The following is a 21,415-nucleotide window of genomic DNA, read 5'->3' on the forward strand; positions in this document are numbered from 1 at the left end:
ATTACCAACAACATTCATAACTGCACTCAGGTGGTCAATATAGATTGTCTCGAGGAAAGAAAATCTGGAGTGACATCCTTTGGTGTCATCTATCTCCTATTGGGCTTTACTCGGATCAACTCGTGAATATTTTACCATCTGATCCAGTGTATCCGGTCTATTGATTCTATAGCGATCTAATAATTTTTCCGTGATCGGAAGATGTAGGAGGCATGATACATCATCAAATGTGGTGGTCACCTCATCGATTTAAAGATGAAATAATGATATATCTACGTGTTATCTCTCCACAAACACAAACAATAAACCATGATTAATATTACTAACCATATACAATCCTAGAGAAGTCCTTTAGCCCAGATAGTTGCAAGAGATCCTAGAATCACAGTTCATCCGGCTACGACAACTTTGTTACCTTGTTACTATGGTTTATACATTTCCATGTGTCACGATATAACAGAAAATAAAGATATTATCTTCTAATAGTTCAATTATTATAACACAAATGTTTAAAAAGAGTAAATTAAATAACGTTGCTAATTCTCCCTCCCACACGTGCCTAGCAACATGGTCTGCATATATAGGAAGTCGTGAAAGGTCTAAGGGGCCTCTAGGAAAACTATTAAGAATGCCTACATTAGGTTTAACATCAGATACAACAGCATGTACTAGAGCACCAAGGGCTTTGTAATGAGTCAGAGACATGAATATGAGAAGACTATGCTTCCACAACATATGATGATTCTCCAACTACGAATCTCGAGGTTTTGGCTTTCTCCTTGCATATTGAAGCATGTTGGGACACTCTACCTTTTATCAATCTTTGTTGGGCATCAACCATTTTTTAAAGAAAATTCATATCATAATCAAAGAAGCAAAAACAATATATTAGAAAACCAAACTAAAAAACAGAACGCAAAATATATAAATCCGAAACTTGTTATCCGGACTAAAGGTCTGGATTTCAAAATCCAGACTGAAGAAATCTAGAACAGAAACAGAAACAGAGCATTATGAACTCTATGTCTCATGTTCAAAATGTTGGTTGGGAATATAAGTGTGAAAAAGGTCTAGAGGGGGGGGGGGGGGAGTTGAATAGATCAATCCCCTTTAAAAGTGATTTCAAACCTTTCAATACAAAACAGAGTTTGATGGGAGGAATCTAAGACAAAATAGAATGGAAGCATACAATCTTATTAGTATGAATTCTAACCAATGTATTTCAATGTTATCACTAAGAGTATGATCAAACAAGGACTTAAGTCAACTAGGATAATTTAAGTTTCTTAATCAAAAAATTTTAATACCTCAACATAGACATGTCTTTTATCACAATTGATTTAAGCACGATTCGATAGATTTGATGCAACATATACCTATGCTTATACAATAAATAAGTACAAACATGATCTAGCCTAGACGACGTATAAATAATGCTAAGATTTAACTTTAACATGATGAACGAAGAAATTTAAAGAGAGACAGGGAGTAAAGAAATGACATATATAATGGTTCGACAACCGTCCTTGCTATGCCTACTCCACTCTTCAATAGTTTGAAACCAATGGGATGCCTTTCACTATTTTCAAGAGTTAATATACAAGTATTTGCATACAATAAACTATCATCAATCTGAACACTAATAGCCACACTGCATTAGTCTACACACAAGTCCAACGATAATTCCTTCTGTTGATGCAGATACTCAATCGCTACACACAAGATCCTTGACGATCTTGATCCAATAATCTTGTTATCCATAATAACTTACTCCAGACTTCTTTTTTGCAACATTCTTTTCTTGAATCTGACGAAGACTTCTTTGAGCAATTTCCATTAGCCTCGAATAATTATATAACTCCCAACTTTATTCTTCGACAACCTTCACATGGTTTCACCAAAGTCTTCAACAGAGCATAGAGACACTCTTCTTTCTTTGTAAACAACACACAACCAAAATCCAATTCCAAGAAACGATTCATCCACTTGATATACAAAAACACAACTTCAAAGAAAAACATTAGATTCTCTAATGCACCTTTCGTCTACCTCTTCATACTCAATCTTTAAGTTGAAGGTCCATAACAATGATTCTTGACAAAAGTTAAAAATGATGAATAGTATCTAAAGAATCTCACACACACACACACACACACACACACACACATCTAAAACTCACAAGATCCACATTCTAGGAGGTTAATCACAAGGTATCAACAAGGAGTTAAGTATTGGTGAATGAATAACACACTCACAAGTTCTCTCAAGGTTCTTGGTAAATAATGAGTTTTTAGATTCTTGGTGATTGTTCATAGATTTATCAATTCTATCACTTGATTGATCAACTCTCTTTCTCTAGATTTCTTGTTCCACAACAAGAAGACATACTGATGTTTCAAGAGATGTGTTTCCTCACATTTTTTCTGAGATTTTCTCTCATGGGTGACATTCTAATACTTATTGACAAAAACAAAAAGAGATAGTTTAATAATTGGTGCAAGAGGGATAGATACACACTCGCATGTTGCTACTCTCTAAATACAACAAAGACAAAGGATTTTTATCACATCATAAAGTAATGATTTGAATAAAAGAAACAATCAACTTGAATCAAAGGTTGGAAAGAAGGGAAAGAAGCCATGATTCGAGTCATGTGTACCTTATGATTCGAGTCAAGTGGAGTTGTGATTCGAATCACACTCTACTTTGATTAGATTCAAATGAGGCAGAGCCAACTCCCAGCTTTCACGAGAGTTCATGATTCGAGTCACACGATGTATGATTCGAATCTTACATCCTTGTAACCTTGATTCAAGTATTATAACTTATGATTCAAGCAATACTCAATATATTGATACAAAACCAATCGCTGGGATAAAAAAGGAGACAATTACATGGATACATCAGCTAAGACAATGAATGAAGATGTTTCTCAAAGGTAAAAAAAACTAGATATAGCCGGAGTGGATAAAAGAAATACAAATTATTATTCCAAATGAATTACAACAACAATCCAAATAAATTCATATAATGAAGAAAGTACAAACACATGATAAATTAAGTAATGCATATACACGCAAATTGACAAACTATCAAAACTAAAGTGATACTGATGATGATTGCAGTTTCACAAAATTCGTATCAAATCTAATTAAGACAAAACAAATATAACAATTCTATTGTATGTAACATAAAGTAGCATAACTATATCCTATCTAGAAAATTCATGCATTACAAATAAAAAAAATGTAAGGAAATGAGAAACTTACCAAATGCAAGAGATAAATTTGAATGCAGTGGAGTGGAAGTTGAGAGATGTGTTAAGCTTGAATGTAGTGGAGTAGAAGTTTTGAGAAAAATTGAAAAATAATGGAGCTCTGTTTTCACTTGTTAACTTGGCTAAGATGAAAGGGAAAGAAGAGGGAAAGATAGAGCGCAAATACTTAAATGAACGCATTCGGATTTCAATCTCCGTAAGGTAAATCCAAAATTTTGTAAACTTTGTTTTTACTTGGTTTTGAAATGGTTTGGAGTGGTGTTTTGAGGGTGCGTCAGGATTTTAAAATCTGAATTATTTTTTACTTTTGATTTGACTTGTTTTAGAAAGAGATTGTTATATATTTTGTGCGTCCGGATTTCAAAACCCGGATTTTAAGAGTATTTTTGAAAATTTTCCTGACTGAAAATATCTTGTCCTTTTGAATGTTCAATCTTTGCAAGTTCAGCCTTGGTTTGCGCTGAGATTGGCCATGCATAATGTGAGAAAAGCTCATTTCTATCAGTTTGGAGGTCTTTTGAGAGAGAAGGGCTATTACAATATAAGAGAAAATGAATATTTTTATTGATGAATGTTTGATAGAGATTGCAATCTTATTTTGATTAAGACAAAGAAAAATATTTACAATCATTTGTACAAGCTTCATAATCAAAAACAGAAGCTGATTAAACAATTAACTCTTTAAAACATGAGCTAATTCATATCAAGCATAATTAATTGTATATCTACAATTCACAATATCACTTAAAACAAATCAAAGAATACCCGGGTTGAAAAAATATACCGGGTTTAATAAATTTACCATACATGAATGAATTGTTCACGTGGAATAACTGATGTCTTGTAGTTAGAGGATCCCCTTTCATAAAAATCTTGAAGGACCCTTATGAGAGAACTGGCCTTTTTGCTTGCTTTAGAAGTTCCTTCACTTAGTTGTGAATATAAAGATTCCATAAGAGAAGAACTCTTCACTAAATGAGCAACCACATTTTCTCCTCCATTCATTGATAGAGAAAGCAACAAAGACACACAATGCTCTTTTCCTAATCTTGAAGTAGTTGAGGAAGAACTCATAACTTCAACAGCTACATGCAAAGCTCCGAAACGGAGGATTTCCATTGTTCCGTCGCTTTTCTCTGCAAGAGTTGCTAGAATTGCTAGTGAGTCTGTGACAAGTTCTTCTTTTTCATGTGCTTTTAAGATGTTAACTAACAAAGGAATTGCTTGAGCAGCAAGTATCCTCTTGTGATTTTCATGGTTTTTTAGGAGGCCAAAAATTGCAACCAAACCATTCTTTACACTTCGATCAGTGCCGTCTTTGATGAGACTGATCAATGAGGGAATTGCCTCTGGCTCTTTGCCTATTAAGTTACCATGGTCGGCATTTGAAGCAAGGTAAAACAACACTGCTGCAGCATGTTGTTTTGCTTCAATTGTTATCCCTTTGTTTAAGACACCAACAATCATTTCTAATCCCCAATTTTCAACCATTTCACTTCTACTTTTGGTGTATTTTGAGATGTTTAAAAGAGCTGCAATAGCATTCTCTTGTGCTGATGAATCACTTGATGCCAACAACAACAACAAAAGAGGAACTGAACCAGCTTCTACCAAACAAGACCTACTAAAAATGCTTGTTTTGGTTAGAACTCTTGCCTCAAATGCAGCACGGCTCTTCTGTTCCACATTTCCATTGTCAAGACATCCACAAAGAAAACCAGCCAAGAGCTTCATTGCACCCTCTGCAGCTGCACTGCCAGGCTGCATTGTCCTTGTCATGTCCCGATTCCGACGACCCGAATCAGAAAAAGGAATGCCATTGACATTGCAGTACTGTTGAATCAACTTCCCGAGTACCAAATTAGGTACCAATTCAATGCTGCTAAGACTTTTACCTGTCTTTGGACACATTGCATTTCCACTTCTAAACCATTTGAGAATCGAAGAACGATCATAAGTATGACCGGTTTCAATATTAACAGGATCACTCATCAATTCCAAAGAGATTGGACATCGAAAATCATCCGAGTTTACACAACTCAAAATCATTTCAGTTTCTATTCTTGCATCAACTTTCTTACTACTTTTCCCCTCTTCAAAGTCCACAATCTCCATCACCACGCATCTAAAATAACTCATAAACCCCATCAAACTACTTAAAATATCCACTTTTTTCCTTTTCTTTTTCTCATTCAACCACTCAAACTCAATTTCACCATCCAAAAACTTGACCTCTTTATCAACCTCACTCCACTTCAAAACCCCAATATAATCAAGAACACGTTTCAAATCAAACTTTTCTGGAGCAACCCTTTTCTCAAACAGCTTCGAGACATTCACAACACACATCACTACCTCCTCATCCTCAACCTCAAATTCAAACCTCCCCTCCCTCGCTTGCTTCATCAACAACAAAACATCCTCTTTAGCTTCCACAGACACATCAACAGCATCAAAAGGAAAAACATCAAGCGCAGCTGCAACGGATCGGAACAACACCCGAAACATTGTCGCAACCCGACTCGACTCCATTAGCATAAGCAACCTTGCACCTTCTTTGGTTGAATCTTGCATCAGGAAAAGAAGCTTCTGGAAGATGAGATGAAGCTCGGTGAAACAGAGCGTCGCCGGAGATGGAAGATTGGAATGATTTTCTCGGATGTCATGAAGGAATGGTTGGAGAAGATGAATCAAACGAATAGCGTTTCTGGAGTTTCGTTTATTGGAAGAGAAGAATTTGTGTTGGAAATCGGAAATATCGTCGGAGAGAGTGATGAGGGAAGTGAGAAGAGTGGAAAGAGGAACGTTTGCGTATGGATGAACCGCCGGGAAATTGAATACCCGGCGACCCGACCCGTTTGTTGTTTGGATCATTGAAAGTGAAAGAAGACAAATCTGATTATTTGGATTTTGTGTTTGAAGGTTTGTAACGTAGGTTTTGGGTATTTATAGGAGAGGGAATAGAGGGACACGTGTTGGGATAGATTTGGTGTTTGAGATTATGAGATTGTGACACGTGTAGTTTTTGGATCTGGGAAAAGGAGTGTGTGAGGAAGTGACGCGTGGGCGTTGAAAACGGAAAGGGAAGGTGGTTTTGAAGTTGCTTGGAGAGAGGGAGCCGACATGCAGTGATGTTGACAATAATAATGCAGCGTTGAGATCGGAGAAAATAAATAAATTGTGGTTTTGGGTTGGCCAATAATATGGATTTTGGATTATTTAATTAGGAAATTATTTATTTTTTTATATGGGTTTGCATGAATTATTAGTCTTGAAGTCAATCGGATAACGATGTAGAGTTGTAGACAGATAGAGCATTGGAATTGTTAGGAAGGATAGATCAAGATTGACAAAAGAGGGAATTGAAAATGAAGCTAATAAATAACAAATCTTTTATTAAGCTTGAATCAAAAGTGTCATATATATACATCATAAAATTACTTCAATTTAAAAATAGTAAGTTCTACAAAAGGAAAATCTATTACACACCAAAATTAACATTGATGATAATATCAAATGTAAACCGATAAAACAGGTCGGATCAACCGGGTCAGTCCCATAATTCAAAAAAAATTCAGACTTAAACATAAAATTTAAAGTCGATTTATTATTTGGACTTTTAAATCCAACCCGTTAAAACCCCGATGTTTATCCGGGTTAGTCCGACCGAGTAGCGGGTAGCCAACTTATTTTTTTAAATAATAAAAATAATTAAAAATAATGAAATTTAATATAAACTAATTAGTAAATAAAATTATTATATTTATTTTAATAAAAAAAATTGATATTGTTAATCCTACTTTAAATGAAAAGACAAACAATGTTATAAGTAAAATTGATTTGTCTTATTCCCAAATGTGCACAGCCTAAAGACATGAAGGAACTCCGTCCCATCTCTCTCTGCAACGTAGTCTACAAAGATAGTTGCTAAAGTTTTGGCAAACCGTTTGAAACTCGTTTTAGACAAGTGTGTGTCGGAGGAACAATCGGCTTTTGTCGAAGGGCGTTCTATCCTGGACAATGCTATGGTGGCTACAGAAATCATCCATGCTCTTAAGAAGAAGACCAGTGGTAACATAGCTCACTTGGCTCTAAAAATTGATATCAGTAAAGCATACGATAGAGTTGATTGGGGCTTTCTTCGAGGCATCCTTCTCTGTATGGGATTTCATGAGAAATGGATTCATTGGCTAATGATGTGTGTGACTTCGGTACATTATTCTGTTCTTGTTAACTCTGATAGAGTTGGACCCATTATTCCAGGAAGAGGACTGAGACAAGGAGATCCTTTGTCGCCTTATCTTTTCATTCTCGTCTCTGAAAGGCTTTCCGCTCTTATTAGAGGCGCCGTCTCACGTGGTGATATTCATGGGGCACATATCTGCAGGGGGGCACCAAGTGTGTCCCACTTGCTTTTTACTGACGACTGTTTTTTATTTTGCAGCGAAAATCTTGTGGAGGTTACTAATCTTATGGAGATCTTTAATACTTATGCAGCAGCGACTGGTCAGGAGATTAATCTTTCAAAATCTGAAGTTTACTTTAGCCGTAATATTAGTGTACCAGCACAGGAGGATTTGGCCAAAGTAATGGGGGTGAGGCACGTGTTGGGCACAGGAACCTACTTGGACTTACCGTCCATGATTGGTAGAAGTAAGAAGGCGACGTTCTCTTTTCTCAAAGACAGGGTTTGGAAAAGAATTAATTCTTGGAGTGGGAGATCGTTGTCTAAAGCAGGGAAGGAAATTATGATTAAATCAGTACTTCACTCGATCCCGGCCTATATTATGAGTCTTTATTTGATCCCAAATGGCGTAGTGAAAGATATTGAAAAAATGCTGAATTCTTTTTGGTGGGGGGTGGTCGTAATAACAAAGGTATCAGGTGGATGTCATGGGAGAGGATGACCTGCTTAAAGAGTGAAGGAGGTATGGGATTTAGGGATTTCAAAGCGTTTAATATGGCTATGATTGCAAAACAAGGGTGGAATTTCGTGACGAGACCTACCTCTCTTGTGGCTAGAATCTTCAAAGCAAGGTATTTCCCTCGATCCTCTTTTCTTGATTCCAAGATTGGAAATAATCCAAGTTATGTGTGGAGGAGTTTGTGGAAGGCAAAGGATGTGCTTAAGTTGGGTAGTAGGTGGAGTATTGGAGATGGGAGTAGCATTAAGGTTATGTAGGAACCGTGGCTCTGAGAGAAGGGTAGTTGGTGGTTTAATGGTCCCCAGAAGCAAGATGTGTATGATCTTTTTGTCAAAGATCTTATGCGACCCAAAGAAAAACAATGGGATGTGGGGAAGGTGTATCAAGTTTTTGATAGGAGGGATGCCGAAACTATTCTTAGAACTCCTTTGGTGGAGGATGTGGAAGTAGATAGGATGATTTGGCAAGAGGAGAAAAATGGTGAATATAGTGTGAAATCGAGATATAGATTATGGCGAAGGATGCAAAACAACACTCGTCACTATGGTATTGAAGGTAATTGGAACCATCTTTGGAGTATTTTAGCACCACATAGAGCTAAGCATTTGTTATGGAGGATTTGTAGAGATTGCCTCCCGACCCGTTCAAAACTCCAACAACATCATGTCCAATGCCCGATCTTGTGCCCTTGGTGTGAATTAGAAGATGAAGATGAATGGCATGTGTTTTTCGGGTGCTTTTCTACTAGTCAAAGTTGGCGGGCAGCAGGTTTGTCATCCTTAATCGAACCCCGTTTACATACTTTTCATGATGCTAAATCCCTTATTTTGGATGTTTGTAGTCGTGAGGACCGTAGGGATGCGGGTAGATTTGCGGTTTTGCTTGAGACTCTTTGGAGAAGTAGGAATAATGTGGTGTGGCAAGATACTCGTGAAGATGCTATGCAGATTGGTTTACAAGCCTATCACAATTGGTACGATTGGTTTCTAGCCAGAGAGAAGCATGAGCCTACCGTTACTACTAATAGTTCAGAGGGTTGGATTCCGGCTACGGTTAATCAAGTGAAGTGAAATGTTGACGCAGCTTTCAATAAGGTATGTGGTTCTACCAATAGAGGTTGGTGCTTTAGGGACCATTTGGGGAGATTTATCACAGGAGGGGTGGCTTGGGATGTGGGTTCTCTTTCCGTCATTGAAGCTGAAGCCATCGCTTTGAAGGAAGCAGTTCAGAATGCCATCTCTGTAACACCCTTCTAAACCCCCACGGAAAATATAATAAAGATCAGAGTATTATACAGCAAGGGTGCTACAATTAATAAAATAAATAAACTCCATAAGTCATTTGTCATGCTTTATTAGGAATAACTAAAAATATTAAACATATGTTCAGCACAGCGGAAACTTTTCAACAATGTTATAAAACATCTCCAATAAAATCCACGATACATAATCCAATAATAGTAAAATAGTGTATCCCAAGTAACTCTAAGACTATCGATCCCAGTGTTACAAATCAGAGCATGACTCGACACGAACTACGGACTAGCCTACGAGCTATCCTCACCCAATCAAGATGCCGCCACTCCTTAATCTGAAATCATCAAAGTAAGGGTGAGTTTCATTCGAATTAATAAGCATTATGCAATCATAAGCAATAAAATCTCATAGCAATTATCATCCACTCAACCATACATGTATTCGAAACCATTACAACAAGCAAGCATCAATGCATAAGTATCACTTATCACAACGCACCCACATTCAGCTATATCAGGCTATAATGCAATGAATGGACTGACACTATGCATGTGGTACCATACATGGGCTAAACCCATCCAACTGATCTTTTTCATCACCAAGATACAGTCCAACCAGCACAAAATCCTCACAATGGGAATTATGCCCACCATTTTGATCCACTTTCATCACCGGGATTCATCACCAAAATGTATGCGAATGAATGCAACGTATAACATGCTTACAACATCACCCAACCGATGTGATACATCGTCTCATTATCAATCACCAATTCATCACCAATAAGCATGCATATGTTTTAGCATTCATACAAATATATCACGCGCATACATGTAAGACATCACCCAATAAATAATATAAACACGATATAGAACTCGGACTTTACGTCCATATCACCTACCCATCATTTAGGCCATTAACTCAGCTTCACAACGCCCCAAACGACACTTAAATCAGACACTCGGATCAAAAGTTATGGATTTTTAAAATAAAACATTTTTCAAAAACACACAGCAGAACCCGGTTCGTCCCTAGGTGGGAACCGGTTCCTGACTGCTTCCCATAACTCGTCTCTGATTTTTACTATGGAGAACCGAGTTGTCCCTACCTGGGAACCGGTTCCCAGCAACCCAGAATCCTCACGCCTCTGTTTTTATAAGGGGAAACCGGTTCGTCCCACATGGGAACCGGTTCTTACGTACCTGCACAGCCAAATTCACTATTTTGACAGCAAATACCCTATCCCATTTTCCCCAATTCATATAATACGAACATAACACACAATCATCATCAATTTTCACACCATCACACACTTCAAACAAGTTTTAAACATATATTAACAGCATATATCATGAGTATTATCAAAATCATGTTAATTCATACGAGTTCATCAAAACCTAACAAAAATTCCCAAACCCGACACGTACGATTGAACTAAATGACAATCCTAATCAATCCTACTACCTACAACCACATAAGGTTTACTAACCCGAAGAATCCCCCTTAACTCAGAGTCGAATCTTCGAAGGTCTTCTTCTTCTTTGGCTCTTCTCTCTTTCACGTACTCTTCAGTTCTCAGACTTCTGCCCTTTTGCCTCTAACTTCTCTTTTCCCAATTTCCTTTATTTTTATGAAAAAGTAGAATTAACTTAATAGGCTTACATAGCTAACACCCCCCCTTCTGCTAACTACCACACTAAGCCCAATGCCAATATTTCATCATTTTCCAAATAATTCCCAAAAAATATTAATTCCAATAATTTAATTAAAAACTTAATTAAATTAATAACAAGAATTAACGGGGTGTTACAATCTCCCTTCATTTATCCCATGTTATTTTTGAAAGTGATTGTCAAATTGTAACTAAGGCTATTCATACTACAACTGTAGGTAACTCTGAATTTAGCCTTATTATTAGAACTATTCAGAACTTGTTGTTTCTTTTTCCTAACTTTGAGGTAAAGTTCATTAAACGCCAAGCGAATTCAGTTGCCCATACTTTAGCTAAGGCGGCCAATTCTTGGTCTAGGCGTAGTTTCTTTAATATGGTACCTCTTTGTATTGATCTTTGTTTAAGGAATGAAAGTCGTTAAGTTTGTTGCTGTCAAAAAAAACTTCATCATTTACATTTTCATTTGTGTTGCATTTACATTTTCAAACAATGTCATTGCAGTAGTTTATCTCATTGACAGTCTTAAAGGCTTGCTATTTGGGATACAAATTCACGACTAATTATGGTGAGCTTGCTGCTAGAACTCAATTTATTTGACTTTCTTGGGATTCTCTCCTATCAGGATAAGTATGTTTATCGTATTTGTCATGTCAACCCCATTTTGAGGTCCCCTTGCGATGGGTATGGATGTTTTTTCTATAAATTGTGTGATTGCAAATTTGGGAGAGATATGAGCCTTGATGTCTTTGATCTAAGCTCCAACTGTACTCATATGTGCAATGGAAATCTCCGCATATTTTTATTACTCAACAGGAACTTTTTCAACCACATGCGGTTCATATTCGACAATAATTCTATTTTTTACATATTACCATGTGGGGATCTTTCTCAATGCTAGTAGAATTACTTACACTACTTATTTTTCAAAAGCAAAATGAAATTTATAAAATAAGAGAACTAGCATAAGGAATGCTAGATATACAGTAACTTGTAGTGTAAATGAATTACTTATACTACTGAAAGAGAACTAGCATAAGGAATGCTAGATATACAGTAACTTGTAGTGTAAATGAATTACTTACACTACTGTAAGAGAACTAGCATAAAGAATGCTAGATATACAGTTACTTGTAGTGTAAATGAATTACTTACACTACTGTTTTGACTAGTGATTCTACTCGTATCCGCTCTTTCTTATGCCATCAATTTTCATATAAAAAAAAATTGAAACTTCGAAAAATTCAACCTATTTATTTTTTCCATTTTCATCTTTCGCTTTTAACAAACTTTGAGGGAGAATAATGTAAAATTTTTGCATTTTCATCTAGGATTGAGGAATCAATAAAGACAAAGTCCACGACATCTTATTCCTCAGTACATAATTCAAAATCGAGGAAACAATAAAGAACGAAGCTTACAACAATCAACATGGCGGTAAAAAATGTTCGAAATCAAAAAGAAAAAAGAAATTCAAAAGGAGAAAATCCGCTAAGTCAAAGAAAAAAAATTGACTTAGGCAAAGTTAGGGTGTTCCGATGGACCAAAAAAAAAAAGGGTCCATGCAAAAAATAAGGGATTAAAAAAATAAATTGGAGAATAATCTTGTGACTGCCACCACAAGAATCATCAAGACTTTTCATCAACGCTCCTCATTAATACTTGGATCTTATCAACGCTTTTCACCGGTGCTTGAATCTTATCAATGTTTATCATCGCCATTACGAAAACGAAAAATTCTTTAGCAGACTGATACGTCCGTTGGATTAGTTGAACTTAGGATTGGAGAATATCAAGGAGAATGGGGTGGGCTAAATAGAATTTTGAGCCTTATATCTTTGTTTCTTAAACCGTGAACCACGGCCACGATACAACCCTCAAAATCCCTAATTGAAGCTAGGGTCACTATGATAGCATACTAAGCGGAATTTATGTTAAACTGACTCCTAATATTTGTTAAATTATCACCACGCTGTCATGTCTTCATCTCTAATCATCCATTTCTTTTCACTAATCAATTTCGATTTCAAAATTTACATGTGCATCATTAAGAATTAATTTTCAAAATGTACAATTTTATCTACGAATCGACACTTAGCATCAAGGAGATCTCAAAATTGTTTGAATCAAAAGCAATCCTTTTCAAGAAGCTCCTAACTAGGGGCAAAGCATATAAGAAGAACCCTATGATCATAAGCAAGACTAATGATCATAGGGACACATCACATGAATATTCTATTGACTATAGGGCAAACATTCTAAGACTCAATCAACTTGGGTCACATTTCAAAGCACTGTTCAATTTGGGGCATACCTTTTGAAGGGGAATTACTTAATCAAGTTCATATCACAACATGGTAGGACTCGGTTTCCTCTTACGACAACTTCTCAAGACCCTAGTAATCATGGAGCAACCTTTGAAACTCAAATGTTAGGGCAGTCCATATCAAGTTCATCCCACTGCAGGTAGAATCCAAGTTTCCTTTCAAGCGATTTCAAGTACAAAATTTTTAAAGATACAAATCTTGGAGCAATCTATATCAAGTTCATGGTGAGGTTCAAGTATTTCTAAGGGTACTTCCTCCAGGTCCTAGATATTGGGGCATACCTTGCAAAATTCAAATGTTGGAGCAAATCGCCGCGAGGCTCGATCAAAAGGATTTGATTCAAAATGGTTCATCAAAGACAAATATCTTCAAGAGTCCGTTAATCATGGGCATAATTCAAGATAGTGGGATCATCCATACTATGATCAAACTACTTCTAAAATCATGTCAAGAAGGATCTCTCCAAGAACCCTACTAGCAAATTAGGGCAACACATTCCACAAAGGGGCAAGCTCTCTGCGTACTTTCACAATCCCTAATGGATCCTTCTCCTACGTCAAGAATCTGTGAGTTCAAAACGAGTATCGAGAAATCATGTCAGCATAACACCCTACCATCGTGTGACAAGAAATCTTGTTACACACTCAACCTCTATGCGCCTTAAGCATCCACGACCTACCACGAGGGCATCAGTCAAAAGCATATCAAGTCAATTTACCTTGTCAGTCTCCAAACAAAGGTAAGATATTTTTCTCTCTTAGTGATGACAATCAATGTTAAGATATTTTGTTCTTTCATGAAAAACATGATTCAATGCTATGTATAAAGCACTTTGATTGCCGCAATACAACAAGTGGCTTGAGGCATGTGATGTGTATATCCCTGAGAATGTAGAGGAGGTAAACCATTTCACATGTGGCTGAGCCAAAGACTTTATACTCTACTTTAGCAGAAGATCTATTGTTTATTGCTTCTTTGCTTTTCAAGATTCAAGAGATGAAGCAATGAAAAATAATACCTCGATGTGAATTTTTCTTGAGTCAACATATACAGTCCACCTCTGCATTAAAGTATCCTAGAATATGTAGATTAGAATATCTAGAGAAGAATAACCCTATGTCAGGATTTAGCTTCAAATACTTGATGACTCTACAAGCTATCTCATAATACAATTGAGTAGGATTTTGGAGGAATTGACTCAACTGTTGTGTTGCAAGAGTTATGTTTGGTATTGTATTATTCAATTATATCAATCTACCAATAAGTATTATGTATGGTGACATCTTCAAAAGGTTTACTTCCATCTTAATGCAGTTTTGTTGAAGGATTCAAGGGTGTAACAACAACATGTTTTGACTTATGAGGTGACATCTTCAAGGGGTTTATTTCCATCTTGATGCTATTTTGTTGAAGGATTCAAAGGTGTAACAATAGGTTTTGATGCTAGTAAACATGTATGATATAACAATCTAAGCAATACTTCCTTTGTGAGGTCACAATTTCTTCATTTGAATGTCCCACCTCAAGGCCAAGGAAATATTTTAGGATTCCTATACCCTTGATCTTGAAGCTGCTATCGAGAATGCTTTTAATATTGTCGAATTCACATAAAGATGTTTATGCTAGTATGATGTCATCAACATAGACAAGCAGGATTGTGATTTGATTATCCTTCATGAGACTGAACATTGATTCATAATGGACAATATTCCTTGATAGGAAAATCTCTTGATTGTTGATGTCTAAAAGGAATGCTCCTTTGACACCTTGCTCGTTGCCTAAGAAAACATACTTCATACCCCTATAATTAAGTTTGGTCCTATGAGAATGAAGTGTTGATGCATATGCCAAAGTTTCAAAAACTTTTAAAACATGTACATCGGTTTCTTTATTATCAAAAGATAATTGGGTGATTTATTATCCAAAATGGAACTAGGAACTTTATTCATGATAAACACTCACGATTGAAAGCATAAGACTATTTTTTTAGTGTTAGCTTCAGAGATTTTGATATGTCTAATATGTGATTTTTTCTTTCTACCCTCCCATTTTTTTGGAGAGATTCTAAGAACTAGTTTGAAGCAAAAAAACTTTTAGATGAGTAAAAATTTGGAATGATAAGTTCAAAGTCATTGTCACTTTTTACAATTTTAATATTTGAATTATGTTTCACTTCCACCATTTTAATGAAGTTAATAACATTTTTCCTAGTTTGAGCTTTGATTTTCATTAAATGACCCAAGCATATCTACTAAAATCATCTACAACTATTAAAACAATAAGAATGACCATGATAAGACTTGATTGATAAGGGTCCCCAAACATCAAAATGAACAAGGTCAAAAGGATGCTTAAATTTATTAAAACTAGAAATATAATGTCGTTTATCGTGCTTAGCATCCTGACTTACATCACATATAATATTTTGATCAACAACAACAAAGGGAAATATATATTGAAAAGATTGCATTCTAGTAGGGGATAAATGACCAAATCTAAAATGTCACAAGACATTATTTGGCAATGTACAAAGAAAATAATTATTTATGCTAAATACATCTTCATATTCGTCCTTAAAATTAGATGATACAAGCCTTCATACTTATCATCTAAACTAATAATCTTCATAAATTGTCGGTCTTGAATGAAACACTTAATAGCATCAAAACTTATATTGTATTTTGAGTTTTAGCATAACTTTGATATAGAGATTAAATTAACAGAGAAATCAGGTATGTAAAAAACATTTGTAATAAGTAAATTAGGAGAAAACTTTATTCTACCAATGTGTTTGGCTCAAGCAAATTGTCCATTTGAAAACTTAACATTTATAGGATTGATTTCATTATAAGAATGAAACAAATAATTAAAGGAGATATATGATCACTAGCTCTTGAATATATGATCCAAAAGTTCAACCTGCAGAATTTGTAAAAAAAAAATGAAAATTACCTTTATGATTCATAGGTGAAGGATTTGCGAATGAATAAGGGGGAACCTGATTTGAAACTGCAAGTGTTGAGGTTTGACTAAGAGAAGAATTCTAAAGAAGATTCACTAGCTTTTCAAATTGGACTTGAATAATTGGAGAAGAACCACTATTTGCAGTTGACTGTTGGAAAGATGAATTGTCATCATCACCATTATCATCATTATCCTCATTTGTCACATCATTATTAGCCATTGATCCTTTATCGAATTGAGGTGGAAAACTATGTTTTATATTGCATGTCTCAGTTGTGTGACCAATCCATCCACAATGAGTTCAAATCTTGGATTGGGAAATGTTATGCTAAAAATTGGAATTGGTTGACTTATAATTAAAGTTCTTGAATCCCACGAGATTTATTAGGGCTCATGAATCATGAAGAGCGGTGATATTTCATTGTCTTTCATGTTGAAGGATCATTGATAAGATCTTGTTCATTGTTGGAAATGTACCTATTTTGTTCAGGAACCAGAAATTGATGATCTAGCTCCACGAAGGAATGAGAAATGTAGACAGTTAGATAACTAGTGATCTTGTACGATGACTTTGATATCCTCTACGGTGGCACGGGGTGAACCTCTATGGTTAGCACCCCAACCCCTAAGTCAATTCAAGATTCAAGGTGAGTATAATGAAAGTGGTGATCAAAGATTGTACCTTGCTCTTAGCATGTGAGCTATTTTTATACTTTGGTTCGAATATAGTGGATTTGATATGAATTGGGCTTTTGTTAATTGGGCCTTTAGACAGTCCAAAATAGTTTCTCTAAGACTTTGATAGGCACTGAAGAAGCTGGGGGAAGCCTTAAGTATCATTGACCGACCTTCATGTCGTGCTTCAATGTGGAATAAAACTGAATCTCTTAGGATTAGTTTTGAAAAAGTAATGGAGAACATGTGTATTTAATGTAGTCCCATCATTGGAACATTTTGTAACCTTTTTTGGCACGCGTATTGATGTGACCAGTTTGGGTATGACGCAATTTATAGAGTGCTTAAATGCATTTAAGTTTGTGTTTATCCATTAGTGGAAATTTAGTCGTAGATTTCTTGATTTGTTCACATAGTTGGTGTTGATCTTCTAGCTGCCATTATTTAAAAATATAGTGAGTTTAGTATCTTGAAGTTTTTAGCAACCTTTTAGCTTTCAAACTTACAATTACTTTCCAATAAAACGTATTTAACCATTCTTTCTTGAGAACATCACTAGAAGTGATTCAATGCTTCCCTTAAAGCTTGTGTCTTTTTCCATTCCTCCTGCTTCATCAATCTTTCATAACTTGGTACCCTTATAACTTAATTAAGATTTACCTTCAACAAATTCTATTTTTCAGGTAATGATTAGCAATGATATTGCTGATTTAGTGAGCTATTCGGAAGTTGAAACTTCATCTAGGTCATTCCTTTATTCTTCTCACCCTTCTCTTAATAGTGATAACGTATGACCATAAATATTATCCATGTTTGCCGATTTTGGGTCAGAAAGGATGTCTGAGACTTCCCTAGAGGAAGAAACTTCTTCTTTTAGGTCATTAGATTCCCTAATATCGAGTGTTGGAATAAGAATAATATGTGTCGAGGTCCATAAACTCCTTCATATCTTGTCGGAAGAGGGCGCGAAAGTTAACTTACAAAGGAGGGACCGTGCTAGAGATTTCATCTATGTTTGTTTGTGGACTAAAGTTCATGAGCCTAGCGATGTTGAAGTGCTAGAACATTTAAATATTCGATGTTGGTGGGATGCTCCGATGTATGACTGGTAGACACAAAGGTAGCTGAAATTTCCTTAGCTCTAAGTGAAGGTGTTTTCATGTTGGCTACATTATTGGTAAAACATACCTGGTTGATATTGTTTTATGCAGGTTGCATTTGTGTGAAGCTAATACAGTTTTTGTAGTGAATGTCATGATCGATGTCATGACATCCGTGTGTGACAGCATGAGCTGTTATTGTTTATTAAATGTGTTTCCAGTTTTATCCTAATTATCAGTTTAGGAAACATTTTATTGAGTGCTGCATATTCCGTCCAGAAGATCCTGCTGACAGCACATTTTGTAATAGACAGTTGGCGTGTGAATTAGGTTAACTTTGTTAACCCTAATGTGTTTCTTAAAAAGCCTAAGGCCCAAGACTGCATATAAAAAGGACTGCAATCCTAGTTTGGAACGCAGACAAAAGATTTTGTATTGTGAAGAACTATTGTTCTGTTACTTCTCGTGTGATCCAAGCAATTGAATTTGATGATTGCGTTGGAATTAGTTTGTATTTGTGTAATGTCACTTTAAGCTTTTAAGCACGAGTGTGTGTCTATTGATTGAAGCTTTTAAGCAGATCAAGGTGTGTTTTTGAAGATTGTCTTCTATCTGTAATTGTTTATGTGTTTATGTGTAATCACTGTTGTGATTGAGGGGGAGTGGAATGGAGATATTTCATATCTAGGTAGAACCTAGGTAGAAGGGTCATTGGGTAGTGGTTAAGTGAGAAATTGTAAACGGGGGAGTTTAGCTTTGAATTGATACTACTGATAGTGGACTTCATCCCTGGCTTGGTAGCCCCCAGAGTAGGTTGTTTGAACCGAACTGGGTAAACAATTATGTGTGTACTTTATTGTTATTATGTTGTTTTGTTATTATTGTCTGTGCTGCATAATTGTGGATGTCATAACATCCAGTTTGACATCGAGCGTGTGTTACTAGAATTTTCAATTGGCATCAGAGCAGGCACCCTGCCTGTTTACATCTGGGTGAGATCTAGGGATAACAAAATTCTGGTACTATGGAGAAGGAACTGTTAGTGTTTGGAAACATACCACCTATCCTGGATGGCTCTAACTATGACTACTTGAAACCTCGTATGGTAGCAGTCATTAAGTCAGTGGACAACAAGGCTCGGAGAGCTGTTGAAAGTGGATGGAAACATCCTGAGAAAATTCTGGAAGATGGAACCACTGTTCTAATTCCTGGAACTCAATGGAGCAAATATGAAGAAGAGATAGCTTTGGGAAATTCCAAGGCCCTAAGTGCACTATTCAATGGTATTGACAAGAACATTTTCAGACTTGTACAACACTGTGAGCTGGCTAAAGAAGCTTGGGATATTCTCAAAACAGCACATGAAGGCGCGTCCAAGGTAAAGATGTTGAGACTTCAAATACTTACCACCAAGTTTTAAAATCTCAAGATGAAAGAGGATGAAACCATTTATGCGTTTTACATGAATGTCCGCGAGATTTCAAACAACTCAGCAGCCTTAGGAGAAAAAATGACTGAAGAAAAACTGATAAGGAAGATCCTCAGATCACTGCCTAAGCGATTTTGTAGATGTTATTGATTGGCTGTATTTTTTGGTAAAACAAATAGTGTCTTTATCATGTCAAACCTGGTGTCATGACATGCATTGTTTTGAAGTTTTTCTTGTGCAGGCTTTTACCTGATGTCAAGACCGATGTCATGACATCCGAAGCTGCTGTGTTTTATTATGTTCTCGGCATGGTTGTTTGATCTGTTAAGACTTTGCGCGCCTCTTTTGGAAACTTTGGATATTGGTTTGTTTCAGAACAGCTTTATGCGATGGTTATTCATAGGATCTTTGCTTTATGGAAACGGTATTAATTAGGTTTAAAACTAATATTGGATCCAAGGCCCAGCTGTTGCAAGGTTATTTATAACAAGTGAAGAAGCTGCTGGAGGTGGTTTTTTTTGTTTTTAGGGTTTGCCGTCCAGAAGTTTGTCGTTTTTCTGTGTTAGCTTTCTTGTAAGCCAAACAATCATCATGATGATTGTCTCGGTCTAGGTGTTTTGATTTGAGTTGTAAGAAGTACTCAAAGCTTTTAAGCAAGAGTACCATTGTACTTGATCAAAGCTTTTAAGCAAGATCAAGTTGTGTTTTTGAAGAGTGTCTTCTTTTGTTTTTCATTGGTTAGTTTTTCATCACTGCTGTGATTGAGGGGGAGTGAGTAGGATCTCTGGTCTAAGTTGTTTAGATTGAAGTTGCATTGGGTAGATATTAAGTGAAAGGCGTAATATTGAGTTGTATTACCTTGAATTGATATTACTTATAGTGGACTTCCTCCCTGGCTTGGTAGCCCCCAGATGTAGGTGTGTTTGCACCGAACTGGGTTAACAATTTTCCTGTGTTGTTTTTCTGTTTACACTTTGTTCATTTGTTTAAAAACATTCAGATAGTGATGTCGTGACATCCTGTAAGACATCGCGTGTCTGAGTCCAGAATTTCAATTGGCATCAGAGCAGGCACCCTGCCTGTTTTTACTGGGTGAGATCTAGGGAAGGTATTTTCTGGTTCGATGGACAAAGAAGGTGGTGGATTTATAATGAGACCACCCATTCTGGATGGCTCTAATTATGATTATTGGAAACCTCTCATGGTGGCTTTTCTGAAATCTGTGAATAGCAAAGCATGGAGAGCTGTGAACAAAGGATGGGAACATCCTGTTATTACTGATAAAGATGGCAACAAAACTCTTAAACCAGAGGAAGAGTGGGACAAAGATGAAGAGGCATTGGCGCTTGGCAACTCTAAAGCTCTAAATGCTTTATTCAATGGAATTGACAAAAATATATTCAGACTGGTTCACCAGTGTGAACTAGCCAAAGATGTCTGGGATATCCTAAAGACTACTCATGAGGGCACCTCCAAAGTGAAGATGTCAAGACTTCAACTGCTAACTACAAAATTTGAAAATCTAAGGATGAGGGATGATGAAAGTATTAAGGATTTTCATATGAATTTACTCGATATTGCTAATACCTCAGGAGCTTTGGGAGAAAAAATGTCTGATGAAAAGTTGGTAAGGAAAATCCTTAGATCCCTACCTAAGAGATTTGATATGAAAGTTACAGCTATAGAAGAGGCACAGGACATCAGCAAAATGAAGGTAGAAGAGTTAATTGGATCCCTTCAAACCTTTGAGATGGGAATCAATGAAAATTCTGAAAAGAAGAACAAAAGCATAG

At 36.2% G+C, this 21,415-nt stretch overlaps 1 protein-coding gene across 1 annotated transcript; it reads right to left on the minus strand.

Annotated features, from left to right (window-relative positions):
* Positions 1-3,966: 3,966 nt before the first annotated feature.
* LOC131650798 (U-box domain-containing protein 18-like) lies at positions 3,967-6,181 on the minus strand. Its single transcript, XM_058920510.1, has one exon. The coding sequence runs from the start codon at positions 6,149-6,151 to the stop codon at positions 4,076-4,078; it is 2,076 nt and encodes a 691-aa protein (XP_058776493.1). The 5' UTR covers positions 6,152-6,181; the 3' UTR covers positions 3,967-4,075.
* Positions 6,182-21,415: the final 15,234 nt, after the last annotated feature.

Source organism: Vicia villosa, linkage group LG2 (assembly GCF_029867415.1).
Source record: "Vicia villosa cultivar HV-30 ecotype Madison, WI linkage group LG2, Vvil1.0, whole genome shotgun sequence".
NCBI lineage: Eukaryota > Viridiplantae > Streptophyta > Magnoliopsida > Fabales > Fabaceae > Vicia > Vicia villosa.

What these genes read in the sequence shown, in the direction of transcription:
- LOC131650798 (XM_058920510.1), bottom strand. Translation starts at nt 6,151, where the DNA reads ATGATCCAAACAACAAACGGGTCGGGTCGCCGGGTATTCAATTTCCCG.